This window comes from Elgaria multicarinata, chromosome 1 (genome assembly GCF_023053635.1).
Source record: "Elgaria multicarinata webbii isolate HBS135686 ecotype San Diego chromosome 1, rElgMul1.1.pri, whole genome shotgun sequence".
Taxonomy (NCBI): Eukaryota; Metazoa; Chordata; class Lepidosauria; order Squamata; family Anguidae; genus Elgaria; species Elgaria multicarinata.
Genome location: NC_086171.1, coordinates 132119839 through 132139222, shown reverse-complemented (window position 1 = coordinate 132139222; position 19384 = coordinate 132119839). Strand labels below are relative to the sequence as shown.

Here is a 19384-nt window from a genome sequence, read left to right as displayed (position 1 = left end):
TAGCTTCTGATTATCAGAGCGAGTTTTTTGGAAATGGATTGTCCACTGTTCTAGCTGCAGGTGGATTGTGGATAGGCTTCTTCTTTTTACATAATTCAGCTGAATTTAAATATTTTAATATTCCATTGATTTTTAATGGACTGCAATTGTAGTCACACTGACTTGGGAATAGGTCTCATTGACCACATTAAGAGTTATGTCTGAGTAAAAACAGAGAGAGCTCTGGCTATTGGGCGTTATAGAAATGTAATAAATAAATAAATAAATAAGCCTTGGAATAGGAACATTAACCAATAGTTAATGCTCCTATTAAAATAGCTGGGATTTACATTTTATCTAGGTGGATCTCTTTTGCTTTACTTTAATTTACAGCATTCTCTTTAAGAAGTATTTTTTTCCTTTTAAATGCAGTCCTATACACACTTACCTGAAAGTAAGTCCCATTGGATAGAATGGGGCTTACTTCTAAGTAGATATGTATAGGATTGCACTGTTAGTAGCGGCTTGATTTGATTTCTTGTACACAAATAAGGTAAAATAACATGAATTAAACCAACAAACCAGAGAGAAGGTCCTTTCAGATATAGTGCCCTGCCTGTGAAATTACTCCCCAAGGAGATTATTTGACATCGAACCTGATGTCTCTTCAGTGGCAAGTTAGCCAGTTTTTTCAGTATGTTTCTAAGATGGCTTTTAAAGCTTGCTGATAATTCTGCTTTCTTTCTTTCTTGCTGATGCTGATCTTCGTCCTCCTCCTCGTCCTCCTTCCTGATTTGTTATTTAGTTTGCATTATCATATCATTTATTATTGTTGTTAATGGGGGGAGGGTTGCCAAACAAAAGGGCAGCATATCTATATATGAAATAGATAAAATAAATCGATAGGCTCTATTAATGCTGCTTCTACTTTCTAAAGTTCCCATACTAATAAGAATAACAATAACAAAAGTTCATGTATTCACCAATTGTCTGCCATGGTTGAACTAAAATTATAGTGAAATACTTCCATGATAAATAAAGACAACTTGTAGCCCATGCAACAGCAGATGTAACCTTACTCAGTCTCCTAAACGTGGTTGCTGTAAGCTTTGTAAATTGATTCCCATTTTAAAGTTAATCTACTTACTTCCCCTCTTCTGTTTCAGGTGCAACAACAGAACTCAATGTATAGTAGTTACTGGGTCAGATGTGTTTCCTGATCCTTGTCCTGGAACATACAAATACCTCGAAGTCCAATATGAATGTGTCCCTTACAGTAAGTACACATTTTTTGTTCTTGTTCACTTCCTCTAGCTGTCACAACTGATGCTGGACTCATACTAGATGCACAAAAAGAGCATACGTTTATGGCCTGAGAACCATTCTGCATGCAGAGCACTTACAAACTAGGGCCTCTAATTAGCTTCACAAAGTGTGGAAAGGAGCCATAGTGTGATGCTGGCCAAGTGTCTGTCTGTGTTCTTAAGTGTTTGGCTTTTAAGGCTACTAGGGTTTTTTTCTCTCTTCTTCACAAAAACAAACTTGAATTAGCTATTCAAAAGACTAGATAGGAATTTGTACTTCTGCCCAATACCAGTTTCCTGACAAATTGGCTTGGCTTGCAGTTTTCTAAAGAAACCGTTGACTTCCATTTTAATCTTCAGCTGTTTGAAAAGGCTACCTGCTGTAGTAACGTTCGTGGATGGAAAATACCATATAAGTATCGAGGAGGGATTTTCCCAAGCTTTTTAATAGTACTGTTTAGCAAAATTCATTTTAATTTTTTCCAATTTCACTTTGAAGATCATGAACTTTGTTGTTCATCAGTACTTTCACAACATTACGGAGTTATTCTTTTTAATCAATCAGCGGAATCCCATTATTTGAAAATATTTTTGTTTGGTAATATTCTCTGCAGGGGAATAGGTATCATCTATATATGCCTATCTCCTTGACATAAGTGCCCCCCAGCCACAACCAACAAATGGATGAGTCTCCATTCAGCAACAGAGCATAAGAGCCATGGCAGACCAGATGCAGTCCGCAAGCACTGCACTGTCTTGAGTTTAAAGAGCCGATTCATCCAATTACTGAAAACCCTTTGTTTTCTCCTCCATAATGCTACTGTTCAAAATAAATTCAAGCTTAGCCTTAACTTTTTCCATTAGAGGAAGGCCATTGCTTGTAACAGTAAACTTCAGCAATGCATTGATTGTGCATCCATTTATTATAAATGTGGCATTGATGTTTTTAATATACAGCAGCCCTTCAAGCTTAAAAAAAACCACAGCATGAAATGTATGTTGTGTTTGGTGTGGGGAACACACATATTCCATGACATGGGACAGTTAAGGATAAGTTGTATTCATGCAGTTAAAAAAAAGAGAGTAATATCTAGACTCTATTTTTAAGTTACACCTTTTAAAAATTAAAAAAGGAATTTCTGTTCAATACTTTATCACTGTATTGACTTTTCTGAGCATCCGTTAAAGGCCTAACACAGAACACCTTTTCTTTCCATTCATGTTGTGTATTTCTGTGTCACTGTGAAATGGATGCTTGTTGTGGTTTTACTTTACTGTGCCATTGTAGACTGGAAGTCTAACGTATATGCTGAACTTTATCTGTTCTCCTGTTTCTTATCATTGGTGACTCATTGTAATCATTCTTCTTGTGGCACTTTGAAGAGGAATATGTTGTCTCTATGTAACAAAATCAATTTTGTTTCATAAAGTCATCTTTATGTTAAGATCATTATTTCTATTCCTAAATTCCCAGAGAGAGGCAGTGAATCTAATTTGAAGCTGTAACACCATCCAAATGCAAAGATGTTTATATTATTTTCGGTCATGTCCTGTAGGATGAGGCAGTAGTTTAAAACCATGTGCAAATATTGTTTTCAGATTTCAGATCATTTGTCATGCTGTTTTAGGGAGACAAGTGTGGATTTGCCCTGCTGTTTGGGTTTCCTAACTTCAGAAAAATGTGTTTCTTTTACAGTTAACAGAAGGATACTCTGCACGGCACTGCCTATGCAGAACTCTTAACATATAGTTATTTTACTCCATATCTATATCTATCTCAATGTGTGTATTGCTTACTGCTCATTTCATTATAATACTCTTCTCAGTTGCTTTGTGCAGGGCTGAAATGAATCAGGGTCTTTTCTGATTCATGCATCAAATTCAGAGTTTAATTTGAATGAACATAATTAAGTTTGGTATAATGTGAATATTTCATCAATAATTGCATTTTCTTGTGATGTCTTACTGTTAAAAAAAAGTGATATCATGACGATGTTTATTTCGTAATATATATTTTATTTAAAGAGACAAATTTGGTTGTAATCCTACACCCAACTGCATGTGTGTTCAGCATGTGCCTGAATTGTAATCGGTTAAGCATACATAGCCGTGTTCAGAATTACAGCGTCTTCAATGATGCATCAAGCACCCACCTTACAATTTCAAATTGCAGCTTTTAAAACGACTAGAGGAGGCTACTAGAACAATATAGCAAGAGATGCGTGCTCTAGCATTTGTCTATCATGCATGTTAAGGGTTCATTTGATTGCACACTTTGGGCCAAACTCAATATGAGGTTATTCATGTCTTTAACCCTTGTGTGGCTGATTCCCCCACCGCAGCGCACCCCAACAAATGTGTACCTAATTTTTATGTTGCAGCCATTGGGAGCTTTCCTCCCATTGCAAATAGCAGACTGATAGAGACAACCTATTCAGATTGTGGCCACAGCAGGGAAGAGTGTTAAAGCATCTCCCCTCACCCCATGGTTCTCATCCAGCTCCCCTCAACTTGCATTTAGTTGCGGGGGCTGGGGGTGGAATCAACTACGCAAGAGCTGTAGACGTGAATACCGCCTTTGTCTTCAGCAAGTCAAACTTTTATTTGTGATTTGTAGCTATTACTTGTGATGTGTAGCAAAATCCCTTCTTTCCAGTACTGCGTAACTGGAGGGCTTGATAAAACCTATAACTTGACATGGATACATGCATTTAAGCCAGGCCATATGAGTGTACAATTAGACTATGTGTACCGATTATTTATAAACATGTGACTTTTCAGATTTAATTATATTAAATTGTATGTCATGTGATAGGGGTGTTGAACCACTTTCAGTCTGAGGGCCAAATTCAATGTCTGAGAAGTACTTGGGAGCTCCATTCCAGTGCTGGGTGGGCTGAAGACAAAAGAGGGTAGGGCCAAAATACCAAAACATACCAGCATATTTTACCTTAAAGCTCTTACTGCCAGTCACTTAAGCCTTAGAAGAGGCATTTTAACCTTTTAGAATGAAGTGGGGAGGAATCACTAAATATTTCACATCTGACATTGATTTCCAGGGTTTATGAAGAGGCTGAAAATTTAGAATGACTGCCAAAGCTGCATTATAAACAGTAGTAACACCAAAAATAGGTACACATTTGTCATATAAACACCCCCTGATTTCTGATAGTCATTCAAAATGTTTCAGCAAGTTTAATTTGCTTTTTTGAGTCACTCTGTTTTTCCTTATCAACCTACTTTTAAATCTCAGCTTTATTCTCTCTGTAAATCCCAAATCTGTCTCTTGTGGGGAGGTTTTTTGGGTGGGAGTTTAGAGGTTTACATTCTTTCTGTAATGGGGTCATGAAGTTTTCAATACACACCTTGAATGCTTTGCAGTGTTCATTCTCTGCCCCTACCAGTGTCTGAAATATCTGAATCTCACTGCTGCTGCACACCTGTAAACTCTGCGCTTAGGATCATACATCCTGTTTACTTGCACCAAAGCACTATATGGTGCAATACTATACTCCCCTAAGCTGAAGTTAATGCACTTCCAATCCATCGTGTATTTCAGGTTCAAGGCCATGGAGAGAGGAGACCATCCTTATCAGGCAGTACACATCTCCTTCTGTGCTCCTTCTCTGCTAGTACAGCTGTGATACAATGCACTGTCAATTACTTTTATTTTGAGCATGATTAGTGAGCATGAAGGGGGCTGACTGCACAGTTTCTAAACTGCAGTCCTAGTTTTTATTGCTGACCCACACTTGACCTTTTGGTGGATGAATGTCTTTCTCTAAGACTCTACTCCCCCTTCTGCTCATACAGCATTTCATTTTCTGTCACTTCCAGCTAAGGGGTCCATGAGGAATGAGTAGATATGGTGATGGGTTTTCTTTCCCTACAGTGCCATCTTAAGACATGATATGCCAAACATCAGTGCTTAAAAAGGGGGCATGATCAGGAATCCCAAGAACCAAAGTTTCTTAAGGAACCCCTGAATTATGAAAGGAGCAAGATTATTGACTTGTTACATTGGAATGCTTGGAAAAAGGTTCCTCAGCTGCGTGCTTTGAACCACTATTGGGTCTGAAAGGAGCATGTAGAACCCAGGGAGACATAGCCTTCATTTGCTTCATCTGTTTACTTTGATTTATAGCCTGCCATGTAGCCTAGACACATAAAAGAAAGAGAAGAATGATTTTGTTCCTTTTAAATCCTTAAAGCTCAAAATTGGTTATGAACAGCCTCTTGTTTGGGGAATGCAATACTAAGGCGGAGTATGTGAGGAGGACAAATTATTACTATTCCCCAAGGTTAGTAAAAAGGCGAACTAGAAATAAACTCAGGTTAGCCACTCCCACTGCAAATTCAGTGTTGCTCCCCATGTATACATAGACATCCTTAATATAAAAATGAAGATATGGAGACATCCTTAACATAAAAATGAAGAAATGGACACACATCTGCACCTTAGATGTACCTCTTAGATTGTTTTCTGGCTATTTCTTTATCTTATGTCACTCTGCATGTCATACTTCAACTAGTGTTGCCTGTGGAAAGCCCCTAAAGTGTGAAGAGTTATGAATTCCCGAACAGTCAGTATACCTGCAATAGGAATCCACTTGGAGAAATGCTATTCACCATCACTCTTTGCAGCTTCTCTAGAGGGAACACAAGTATAAACATGGCAAGCACTCCCAATAATTACAGAGTGTGAATCAGTCCCAGAACATGAATGGGCCAGTTTCAAGCAGGCTTACGAGACATATGTCTTACAGTGCAATCCTATACATGTCTACTCAAAATGCCCCATTGCTGTACTCACTCCAGATAAGTGAGTACAGCAGGGGTAGGGAATCTGGTGCCTTCCAGATGCTTTGGACTATAACTTCCATCAGCCTCAGTCAGTATTGCCATTAGTCAGGGATTATGGGAGTTATAGTTCAAAACAACTTGAAGCACTAGATTGCCTATCCTGGAGTGTAGGATTATAAAAATCTTTTGTGGGATGAGCTCCAGGGCACAGCTGCACTTGCTCTTAGCTTCCTTTTGTGCTCCTAATATTCCCAAACTTTTAGGTTCCCTGTTGTCTACACACAACAGCAGGATAGATCATTACACAACACACAAGTGTAGACCTTATTTAAGAATTAGTAGACAAAGATGATGCTGGGCATCCTTTAACTCCGTAATATGGAGTACGGAGTAATGAGCCCATTAGGAGGATTGGTAAGGCAAACATTTACTATGATAGTCATCCAATGTTCGAACAATGCAGTTATTGTTAAAATGTGGCTTATCTATGTAAAATGAATAAAATCAAAATCAAAAAAATTACTGTACCACCTGAAGAGGAATTACCTTCTATTCATCAAATTATGCTAGATGCTAGAATCAAATGATGTGGTAAATGGTTGAAGATTTGTATCTTACATGTAGGATAGGAAACCCTCGTGCCGTTTGCTGTCTTTTTCATATCTTTCTGGGCTGCATCAGATGTATGGTACTGTTGTGAGAATTCTGCTTCCTACTTTCTAACAGCCCTCTAAAATATATACTTAATGACTAGCTTCTTTTGTTTGCTTTTCAAAAATCAATTCTATTGCCAGTGGTTCACTACCACCACCACCACCCAAAAAGAAACCCTTTTCAACAAGAGAGATGCTTCAGTTGAATTGCTATTAAAATCAGAATTCTAAAACAAGCTTAAATACATTGCTTTGTCCTTGAATAAGAGTGTTATTGATTAAATTACAGAGGAATTGAGAGCACCCCACTTGACATTTCTCTCAGTTACACTGTACAATATATGTTGATAACTTCGAATAACCTAAGTCAGTCCTTTTAGGATTAATAAGCACATCAGAAGCACCATCTCCCTACATCTGTGCATGACATTTTATTTAAGCCTTACTTGGACCCAGGAATTCAGTGGAAAATACTCAAAAGTGTTTTATTCTCTAGCTATACTGATTGGATTTTGCAGTTTTTGTTTACTTTAGCAAAGTGATCTGTCCCTGAAAACGTATAGCTGTACAATGTATCCACAGCAGACATGCCACTAATACTTTTTACTATCCTTGTCTTTATGCCATTGTTTCTACTCTTGTTTATTCTAAGCAGGTACAATATTGCTTTATTTGAATATGGAATAAGCTCACACAGCATCATCAGGAATTCATTAGAACTGTATTACAAAGCTTTAAAATTCTGTTCTCTTTGCTTGAACATATTCTATTCACATGAATACTGAGTTGATGCAAAATTGAAAAGTGCACCATAGATACTAGGAAAAGTGTTCCAGTAAAAGTTAGGTGCTCCTAAGTCCCATTGAAATTAATCAAACTGAAACAATTAACTTTAGGCATACCTAACAAGTTGGGTCACACCCCATAAAATTATTGTTTGAAATGTTAACAGGACTCCTAAAGATTCAGGTGGTGGACTATTATTATTATTATTATTATTTATTTATTTATTTATTTAGCACCATCAATGTACATGGTGCTGTACAGAGTAAAACAGTAAATAGCAAGACCCTGCCGCATAGGCTTACATTCTAATAAAATCATAATAAAACAATAAGGAGGGGAAGAGAATGCAAACAGGCACAGGGTAGGGTAAACAGGCACTGGGTAGGGTAAAACTAACAGTATAAAGTCAGAACAAAATCAAGTTTTAAAAGCTTTAGGAAAAAGAAAAGTTTTTAGCTGAGCTTTAAAAGCTGTGGTTGAACTTGTAGTTCTCAAATGTTCTGGAAGAGCGTTCCAGGCATAAGGGGCAACAGAAGAAAATGGACGAAGCCGAGAAAGGGAAGTAGAGACCCTTGGGCAGGCGAGAAACATGGCATCAGAGGAGCGAAGAGCACGAGCGGGGCAATAGTGTGAGATGAGAGAGGAGAGATAGGAAGGAGCTAGACAGTGAAAAGCTTTGTAGGTCAACAGGAGTTTATATTGGATTCTGAATATAAACTTCTCCTGTTGACCTACAATGTTGTTACATTAAAACATGATAGTTCCACATAACCATACCTTGTTCGGGAAATGTTTCTTGCGTAATGCCATCATGTTTAAAGTATATTTGGTATAAAATAATTTCCTTGTAATTGAGGCATGCTGCATCAGTGTCAGTTTTACTTCCAAGGAAAAGTTAATAAAGCAGTTTTATAGCTATTTTTTATTGGACACCAAGCAGTTGATACATTCTCACCCCAATCCAGGTACCTGCAGGTACTCTGATGAATGTGCGGCTTTTCCCATTACTTTCAATGGAGAGAGTAGAACTATGCATGCAAACATATGTTCACACAAATCAGATTCGTTTATTAAAATTAATGGGAAAGTCCTGGTAGTTGAAAGTCCATTGGCCAAAACACTGGGGTACTTAACTCAATGTATTTTATATATCCTTTCCTTGAAAGGAATGAGATGTGGTAGCCAAGCATCTTTTTCCCACTTTTTTTTTTTTTTTACTCCGGATGGGAGTAAAAGGAAAGATTTGATGCATATTCTGAATATTTGGTAAGATTTACTTTGTACACTAGGTTCCTGTTTCGGACTTGTTTGATGCTGAAGAATGTCTTAAGTTTTCTGGACTTATTTTAGTTTTTGGTTTTGTTCTTCTCCTTGTCATTGCTTACTGTACTTTGTTTCTTCCTTCTAGAGGTTTATGCTTATTCCTTTTAGACAGATGTTTCAAGTCAAGACTGAAAAGTCACTGTGTTTCTCAAGATTAATATTCAGCAATACAAAACATCAAGAAAAGATAATGCAAATGAGCCACCTCCTTTATTAGGTGAAAAAAAGAAAGAAACAGAACATTTAAATGATGGTAGCTGGGAATAATATATATGTCACTTCTTCAGGAGCAGTTCTGTGGTTAAGGCAACTTGGTTTTTCAGCATGCTACCATTATAAAGCTGGAAAACTCTATTCGTCATAAAATCAATATGATTTGCTCTACCTTGGCAAGAAGAGATCTACTCGATGAAGGATATAAATTGGCCATATTTCAGAGAAATCCAATAACAAATGGATATTCCCTAAGTTCACATTTTTGCTCTTATGAATGATGACCATTTTTGCTCCCCTTCCACAAAATTCTTTTTCTCCTTTCTCTTTCTCTCTCTTCCCCTCCCACACATACTCCTCCCCTTCCTCCTCTCAACACTGTAGATAATGTCAAACCACTTTAGATAATGTCAAACATTTCAACAATATTATGGCAGGGGGAGGCTCCTTTTTAGTAGTTTGCTGAAAGTCATTGTATTTTTCTAAAGGTATGAGTTCTCAAAGTTCCCATTTTAATCAATAGGAAGTGAAATAAAGGCATGTTGTGTGATCCATGTCACATGTTAATCACTGAACCACAGTGAGATAGTGAGATGTGCTGACAGTTGTGTAGCATATTAGAAACACAGCACATGCATGCCACTTCCAGTGCTTAAAAGTGGCATGCAGGGCCATCTGTTACACGCTGTGTGTGTGTGTGTGTGTGTGTGAGAGAGAGAGAGAGAGAGAGAGAGAGAGAGAATCCCTGACTGTTTTATATTCCTTTGCTGGGGATGGCTGTTTAGTAATCTTGCTCTCTCATCAGCCAGGAAAAAGCCTTTCCCCCCTTGTACACACCACCCCATCTGAAAGGAAAAGTATATTTATTCTATCCTGTGGCATGCAGCAAGCAAAACATTTTGTGATGGAAAGTGCCTACTCTCCCACCATGGAGAGGGGAAAACCCTCGCCTGTATAAAAGAGAAGGGTTTGGGGGGGGGTTTCTTTCATGTATTGCATAGCAAGATCCACACCTGTGGAGAAAAGGTTCCGCTCCTCCATTCAGTCTGAATGAGGGAGGGGGAGGAAGAGAAAGCTCTTGACCTGGCAGAGATTGAAAGGATTTTCCTTTCATCCAGAGTCCTATGGCCAGCTCACACCTCAGGAAATAATCCATCTGCTTTCTCATTTAGCTAGTTTGAAAGAGAAAGTGCATTTCTTCCCTCCTTGAAGGTTGCTTCCTATAATTTGGCAACAGCCACTTCAAAAAGAGGTGGTCTACAGGTATAAGGAAAGTGATCTTGCCTCCCACTTGGCAGAGTAGGGGGAATGATCAGCCTCTCTATAGCCCTGCCTGTAGCCTTTGCTAGAAGGAAGGAGACCCTAACAAAAATAGGCAAAGGCCACAGCTCAGTAGGAGACAGAGGAGAAGGGAGAGAGAGGCTTAATGTATTGCTCTGCATGGGTGTTAGGTTCCCTGCCCTGGGTTTGGGACTACATGTTCAGCCTCAGTGTCCCTAATTTGTAAAATGCTTTGCACAACATTTTCTAAATGCTTGAATTGTTTGCTCTGCATGCACATTCAGTTCTTCTTTTGTGCTTGTGACCCGGTTGTATTGTGTTAGCTTGATCTGCGGGGGTCTAATATAAAGTATGAATGGGTTTGCATGTGGCAAGGGACTTGGGCTACACAAGGGGGGATATCCCTTGTGCTTTAAAGCGCTACTGCTTTAAAGCGCTTTATAACAGTTTTGACAACTGTTGGGGCCCAGGACACACTGCATATACAGTTTTCAAAACGTTTTCAAAGCGCTTTAAAGCAGTAGTGTAGATCCCCCCTTGTAAGCAATAGCTGTACAACTTAAAAGTGAACTGGGGAGCACAGAGAAGTTTTCCTGGAATGAGCCACTGTACAGACGTTCATTGCACAAATAAGTGGTTTCATTTAATTCAGTGAATTTTTCTCTTCTTTTTAAAAGGGAATTCTGGAATCAAGAAACCTTTGGTTTAACAGAAAAATAAAAGGTCTTACAAATTCACAAATGATCTAAAAAGGATAGAAATTCTCAGTTCTGCACTGTGTAAGAAATAAAGACATTGCACACTCTTGTATGTTGTGATCATTTACAAGTTAAGTTTTGTAAATTAGTTTACCCATGTCTTTTCCATCCCAATCTCCTCCCACTTAAGGTTAGGGAGAACACGGAAATGGAGGAAGACAGGAGGCTAATGGGCACCTAGCTGCAAATTGAACCTCTACTATATGCTTTCCACTGGGTTTAGGATAACACAACATTAGTGGTGATGAGCTGCATGTATAGGCAACATTTTGATAGATGAAGTATGAGTACAGGGAGATAAGACAGGGGATAAGACAGAGGTAGACAATTGGTCTAATACAGGGAAGATGCTGGCATCAAATTAAATTCAGTACATGTTTCTAGTTTATTAGCAAAGGAGGCCATGGCCTAATCTACACCAAGCAGGGTATTGCACTATGAAAGTGGTATATAAAATGCAGGAGCCACACAAAGCAGGATATAGCACTATGAAAGTGGTATGAAGTGGTATATGGTATGTGTCAATGGGCCCCAACAGTTCTCAGTGCACTTCAATACCACCATAAAGCCGTAGTGCGGCTCCTGCCTTTTATATACCACTTTCATGGTGCAATATCCTGCTTGGTGTAGATTAGGCCCATGTCTACTAGTATTATGGTCTGGTAATGCTCATACGTTACTGATTTTACTTCTGGTTAAATATGAAGTGGATTGGGCCGTACAGCTTAAACTAAGCTTTAGAAGAGGCTGGCTGTCAGAATTAAATGTTTAAAATTTAAGAGCTAATATCTCATTAGCACTGTAGTGGTGCTTCCATCCTACAGAGGTAGACAATTGGTCCTAAAAGTATAAAGGCAAGCTGTTGGTGTGTGGAGCCTAATTTGTAAGCAATCACAATGACTGTACATTGTCATAGCTTACATGGTGTGAAAGTTAAGACATGAGGAAAACTTACATGAGTGACTTTGTAAGATATTAACTCTTCAACCAAAGTTTTTTAAAATAATGAAATGTAATATATAACACATACATCTGCACATAGCATATTAATAGAAAGTTTGTTGTAGATGAAGTTGACAAGGTCTTGCTTGGAAGAGGGAAGGATATGTATTTCATGCATTAGTCAAGTCTTTCATTATTTATTCAGGTTGACTAAGTGAAACTACATCCCAGCATTTTCTGTGTTGCCTCTTTAACCTACTAAAATGATTGATCCATGTTCACTTATGTAACTGTAGAATCTTTCTCCTGCTAGGTTTTCCTGTTGTCTGTTTCTCTCTATCCAATGTAGTGCAGTTCTTATTCTCCCTGTGTTTAACATCTGTTGACTAATTTAATCTTCGCCTAATAGTCAATTTGTGTTAATCTTCTTCTTTTTTTCCTTGCACTTTTTTTTCCTATTTTTCTTCCGATGCTTGAAATAGAAGTGGAGCAAAAAGGTAAATAACGTGTATATAGTCCAAATCCCCCAGCTCCTTGTTATGTGCCTTATGGATGTTAACCTCCTCCCCTTCCCCTCCCCACAACACTCTGATATTATGATAATCAGCAGGATCTCATAAGTACCCCTCATAAAGAAGTCGACTTTGCAATAAACTGACTTGGCTGCTAAACTGATTCAGCAACTTAAAGCAGGTGGTGGGATTTAGTTTCTGACGTACCTGCTCTAGGACGGAGACCCCCTTTGCTTTTTTCCTCCCTTTCTTTCTCTTTCCCTGTCTTTCTCTCACCCATGACTTCTTCTTATTAATAAAATGTCATCTTGCTTGGCTTCCAGAACCCTCTCCATAGCATGCCATAATTACAGGGGTTCCTGGTGTGTTTCATCCATTGCTTTGGTTGTCCTTTATTTTTTGTTGCTCCTAATGAAGATCTTTCTCTATATATGATGTTTTAATTTTAATTTTGTTGTATGTTGAGACACCTTTTATTTTCAGCCTTACAATTTCTCAAAGTTTCTTAAAAGTTTATGACTTTAAAAACATGAATGAATTATTGCACAATAGTTAAAAGGTCTGGAGTGTGACTGCTGTATTCATTCTAAATGCAAGCATAGTTCTATATTTCCAGATACGTTGTTATGCCATAGAATCTTTGGTGATTTTAGGGAAAACACTCTATATACTGGTTACTATGGTAACTTTAAGAACCATGGATGACAAAGGGTAATACATGCATTAATTACATAAGAGTTTAAAAGAATCTCTTCTTTATAGTCACTTGTGATTTTTATCTAGATTTTATTAGATGGCATGAGGATTTTTATTATTATTTTTTAATAAATCTTGTCTTGCTTCTCTCTGTGACTGCTAGTTTTTGTTTGCCCTGGGACGTTGAAAGCTGTTGTGGATTCCCCAAATTTATATGAAGCTGAACAAAAGGCTGGTGCCTGGTGCAAAGATCCTCTTCAAGCTGCAGATAAAATATACTTCATGCCATGGACTCCATACCGTACAGATACCTTGATAGAATATGCTTCTTTAGAGGACTTCCAAAATGGACGCCAGCAGACGACATATAAACTTCCAAATCGAGTGGATGGTACTGGATTTGTGGTGTATGATGGTGCAGTCTTTTTTAACAAGGAAAGAACCAGGAACATTGTAAAGTTCGACTTAAGGACTAGAATAAAGAGTGGAGAGGCTATTATAAATTATGCCAACTACCATGATACTTCCCCTTATAGATGGGGGGGAAAGACTGATATTGATTTGGCGGTTGATGAAAACGGCTTGTGGGTAATTTATGCTACAGAACAAAATAATGGAATGATAGTTATTAGCCAACTGAATCCATATACTCTGCGGTTTGAAGCAACATGGGAAACTACATATGACAAAAGGGCAGCATCTAATGCCTTTATGATATGCGGGGTTCTCTATGTTGTGCGATCAGTATACCAAGACAATGAAAGCGAAACCGGCAAAAATGCAATTGATTACATTTATAACACCCGGTTAAGCCGAGGAGAATACGTAGATGTTCCTTTCCCCAACATGTACCATTACATTGCTGCCGTGGATTACAATCCAAGAGACAATCAACTATACGTGTGGAACAACAACTTTATCCTACGATATTCTCTAGAGTTTGGCCCACCAGACCCTGCTCAAGGTAAGAATTCCCTTTTATTTCTGTTTAAGTATTTGAAGTGCTTGGTAGACCAATTATACTTCAGTGTATTTGGAATTGGCATTTAAATTGCCGGCTTTGTAACAATGGCAACAGCAGCAACCACAAAGTGAACATTTGGATTTGAAATTGTACCTGTGCTATCTGTTCTACAGCAATATACCCAATGATATGTTTTAGCTCCATATTACTTACTACATTCAAGACAATCCATCCATTTGTAATGACAGTCATATTAGCATTGGTGCTTTTATCTGATTTTGGAACAAAGTACAATATGTATGAAAACATTTTAACTACTTTGTTCCAGGAGTTGAGGTGGCGGAGTGGGGAGATGACTAAAAGACTCTGATGGAGTTAGGTCCTGAAATGGATGTTGTGAAGATTTCAGAGCCTCTATTTAAACCTCAAATGAGGGTTAACCAGTATATCCAAATGTAGGACAGTGTATTCAAATTAAGCATAGCTACCTAAAACACTGTATTTTTATATAAGCTGTCAACAACTAACCATTTGGGAACTTGCATCACTGAACAATGTCTCCAGTAAGTACATCTATGGTTCACACGCTGATATTGAATACAGTGCATGTCATTTTTGAATAGTTTGGCAAGACAATCTGGGAACATTTTTTGTTTCTTTGTTTTGCTTTTTGTAAGCTGCAGAAATCCACTCAGTAAAATAACATTATGCATTTCTGGAATATTGTAGCTTGAAATAAATCTGCCTGTTTTTTCACTCCATACATTATTATTGGATATTTCTCTTCAGGCTTTGATTTTTATGATTTCAGTTATGGAAACTTGAAGGCTAGTCAGAGGTAGGAGCACAGTATCCATGTGAGAATGCCACAATACATACAGTATTTCTTTATTTCTGAACTTGTGAATCAGTTTGAATGAAGATTTCGCTGAATGCTAGCGAAATGGTAAATACAATGTCATCAACTACAAAAATAATAATTTAAATAACCTTTAAATCACATTTAATCATTTAAATCACTTTTACCTTAACCTATTAGGGGTTATTCTCAAGACCATGAGACAAAATTCACCCTATAGTACGTTTCAGTCACTTTTTGACTGGGTTCAGATGACTGCATAGGGAGAAGAAGCCATCATGTGCTGTTCATGTGACCATCATTTACATAATTCCCCATGCTGCAGTGCGGGTTGAGATGTCCAAACCCAGTGTTTGGTGCAGTTGGTGTGGCTTTGTACCCACCCTACAATCCACAACGTGTAGAAGTGATTGTGGAGTGGGTATGAAGCCACCCCCGACACTCTGCATCTCGGGTTCAGACAACATGCCAGCCACATTGCAACGTCAAGGGTAAAGCAGTTGGTGGTCATGCATGTGGTACTTGCAGGGGTGGGGGAAGAAACCATAATGGGTGCTTTTCCCATCGTGTTTGTCCAAACACCCCCCTCAACCAGTGAGATGGGGAATCTTTGTAAGCCTTTCTTAGCTAAGAATGGAATAAAAAATCCTCTAAATAAATAAGTAAACGGGGTTGATTATTTGCCACTTTTTGAATGCATGTTTGTTTTGAACGGGGATATGTATGACTCCATTTTTATGTTTCTTTTACTCATTGATCTGTATATATAAAAAAAAAACTCTGTGCATGTTAATGGTAAACTTGCTGCATCCATCAAAAGATATAGGCAAGCATATTTGGATTGAAAAGACTCAGTTAACTGTTCAAGCAATCCCCCTTACAAAAGTCTAGTTAAGGCATGTTAATAGTTTATTCATCTGCTTAAACCAGATGATGTTAAGAATGAGATTGATGTGATTTAATCTTGATTATTTAGATATTGGATTGGAGCCAGATATTTGGTTGGATCCAGACTAAGTCATACTTAGACCAGAAATTCGTTGATTTCAGAGAGGGTACTCTGATCCCTTTGATTTTGAGGAGTCTACTCTTAAGTATGACTAAGCCAGGATCCAACCCACTGGTTGTGAGGATATACCTTTTGCATTCTTTTCTTTTGCCCTCGGTCTTCCGTTTTGCAAAGCTGGACTGTCACTCATTAGGAAAAGAAATGTAATCACCTAAAAAACAACCGTTGGGGATAATCATTTCTTTCAAATTGAGTTTATGCAAACTGCTTAGGATGATAGCAGATTTGTAAAGGTAGGTATAAGGGTAGTATTTGTGGGCCTTTCTGGGGAGAAAGGAAGTTGTCCTAACATCAAGCGCTTAATGATGTCATGGGGTCAGTGCCTCTATAGCAGAAGTCATGGCCTCTTCTGTTGGAATGCCTAATTTGGGACCATTATGGAAAACTCAGCAATCTTTGCCACTTCACTTGTGATGGGAGCAGTAATGATACGTTGACCTACTCAATGAGCCCTCTGTCTTTCATCTTTCCGCCTGTCAGCGCCTGGCTGCACCATAGCTTCCTACTACAAAAATGGTTCAAATACTATAGTCTGCACCCTTTTGACTAAAAAGGCCCCTTTGTCACATTCATCTGACGTGCTCTCCTGAGCTTAGACATTATTTTCACCCCAAGGCTAAATATCATTCTTGACCTCAAACAGTGACAGGATTTTATCTTACCTTGAGTCTTCCATTCCTACAGGACTAAAGCATACTATGTTCTTACATTATTGCTACAGCTCCTCTCAGTGTACAACCTTCCACAGTCCCTACACATAACTTCATAGAATATGGAACAAATCCTTTTACAGCCTGATACATTTCTTTATTCATGGCACAACGTTAAATCAGTCTCAATCTCTCTCTCTCTCTCTCTCTTAAGAGTAAACTTTCTATATTCAGCATGTTCTGTGATGACGAGGAGACAACATAGCCACAGTTTAGGAAGGTACCCTTTGCATATGGAAGTAATAGTGAGCCCACACACTAGTAAGGATTTTGTTTGAGGCTTTTTCGGTCAATTTCTTTCTCAGCATTCTTTTCTCACTCCAGTTGTAGAATTTATTAGCATTTTCCCCAGCCTGTTCCTTTCCCTGAAATTTAACTATACTTTTATAGCTGGAGAATAAATTATCAATCTAACACACTTTTGTTGTGTTAATGGCCCTGCTCATGCCTAGTGGGAATTTTATTTCAGCTTAGTTTAGTGTTGTTGTTGTTTTGTATTGAGCTGCAGACCCACACTGCATTTGGATCTTCCTCTCAGTTTATAAAAACAATTTTTATACAGCTGGGAAGATGCAGAGGGGCCAATATAACAAGAACACAAGTTTATTCTTTATTGTGTATGAAGAATCGTCAAATAGGTCTTTGAATTCTGGAAGAGAGAGACACAGTGTTTTCTAAAATATGACAAGTACTTGGAATTATTTACAGGGATTTGTTTTCACTCAATTTGGTGAGGCCTTTCTATGATTTCCTTTCCATGATAGGGAAATTCTTCCGAGATTACAGGGACCTAGTTGCCAGTATGTAAAAATCCATGAAAAGTGCAATCCCATGCACACCTTCTCAGAAACAAGTCCCACTGTCTTCGGTAGGACTTATTCTCATGCCCAGTATGTTGAACTGTATACTTCCTCTGAGATCCTTATCCTGTCATCAGATCTTAATTTTGTCTTCTTTTGTTCTCTTGATTTTTAGTTGACCTCTTACTACATTTATTATTGCTAATATGTATTATATAAGAATTTCCAAGTCAGTGTTTCACTATTATCTGTTTGGCTGCTTTCTGGCACACCTAGGGAGTATGAAGCCAGAAAATGCAGCGAGACAGGTAATAGGAAGTTGAAAGAGCATGGATTGTCTGATCAGATGTAATGTTCCTGAGACACATCTATTTGGGCCGCTCTAGGTATGTCTATTGTTTCAATGTGAGAAACGTCTTGCTATCCCTCTTTAAAAGGACAGTGGTATACAATTTTTCATTGCCAAGGGCCAAAAGTTAATTATGTCATGTATGCCTGACCCCTCTCTTGCTTTATTACTCAAATGTTAGTTTGTATGTCCTCAATTCAGACTGGGACCAGTGCATACTGGGAGAGGAGGATTAAACCCCTTCTCCAAAATTCCGCTCCTACCCATGTGAGGATTTTTTTTTAAAAAAATGTGTGTGTGTGGGGGGGAAGCTTACATTGAAGCCAATGAAAGTTTTTATTTTTTTATTTTTAAAAAAACAACCACTACATTTCAGAATGCAGTTGTGAACCTGAAAATCCAAACAGAAATCTTACTTCTAGGCTTGAGGCATTGTAGTTGCAAATCTACTTTACACCAGCCCAAGAGGTGGAGTTCTGTTTCTGCGCATCCCATGTCTTTTACCCCATGGGCTGCATTAATAGAAGTATAGCTTCCAAATCACGTGAGGTACTGGTTCCTCTCTATTCGGCCCTGATTAGGCCTCATCTAGAGTATTGCGTCCAGTTCTGGGCTCCACAATTCAAGAAGGATGCAGACAAGCTGGAGCGTGTTCAGAGGAGGGCAACCAGGATGATCAGGGGTCTGGAAACAAAGCCCTATGAAGAGAGACTGAAAGAACTGGGCATGTTTAGCCTGGAGAAGAGAAGATTGAGGGGAGACATGATAGCACTCTTCAAATACTTAAAAAGTTGTCACACAGAGGAGGGCCAGAATCTCTTCTCGATCCTCCCAGAGTGCAGGACTCGGAATAACGGGCTCAAGTTAAAGGAAGCCAGATTGTAGCTGGACATCAGGAAAAACTTCCTGACTGTTAGAGCAGTGCGATGGTGGAATCAGTTACCTAGGGAGGTTGTGGGCTCTCCCACACTAGAGGCATTCAAGAGGCAGCTGGACTACCATCTGTCGGGGATGATTTAGGGTGGATTCCTGCATTGAGCAGGGGGTTGGACTCGATGGCCTTGTAGGCCCCTTCCAACTCTGCTATTCTATGATTCTATGTCTTTAGCTGTAGAATGGGTGAGTGTCATACTCTAATTGATTGCTGTGACATTGCATGTTTATAGCTGTTCATTTTTGTTATGGATTTATGGTTTGGTAAGTATCTCTAGGGGAAGAATGGTGGATTTGCATATGTGAGCTGATTGGCTGAGAGATTGAAAAGGAGGGGATGAAGTGTTTGTATGTTGTATAAACTATGGCATGTGTGAGGCAGACAGAGACAAGATGACAGAGGGTTTAGATCAGAGATAGGGAAATGGTCTGGTAAAGCTAGCGGGTGAA

The 19384-nt window shown here is 38.5% G+C and overlaps 1 protein-coding gene across 11 annotated transcripts in view; it reads left to right on the top strand.

Annotated features, from left to right (window-relative positions):
* ADGRL2 (adhesion G protein-coupled receptor L2) overlaps positions 1–19384 on the top strand; it is a 231313-nt gene that overhangs the window by 155406 nt on the left and 56523 nt on the right. For all 11 annotated transcript variants that reach the window (XM_063137019.1, XM_063136942.1, XM_063136949.1 and 8 more), the window contains exons 4-5: positions 1146–1255; positions 13414–14214. In XM_063137019.1, coding sequence (XP_062993089.1) covers positions 1146–1255; positions 13414–14214 — 911 coding nt within the window. The remainder of the gene's footprint in view (positions 1–1145; positions 1256–13413; positions 14215–19384) is intronic.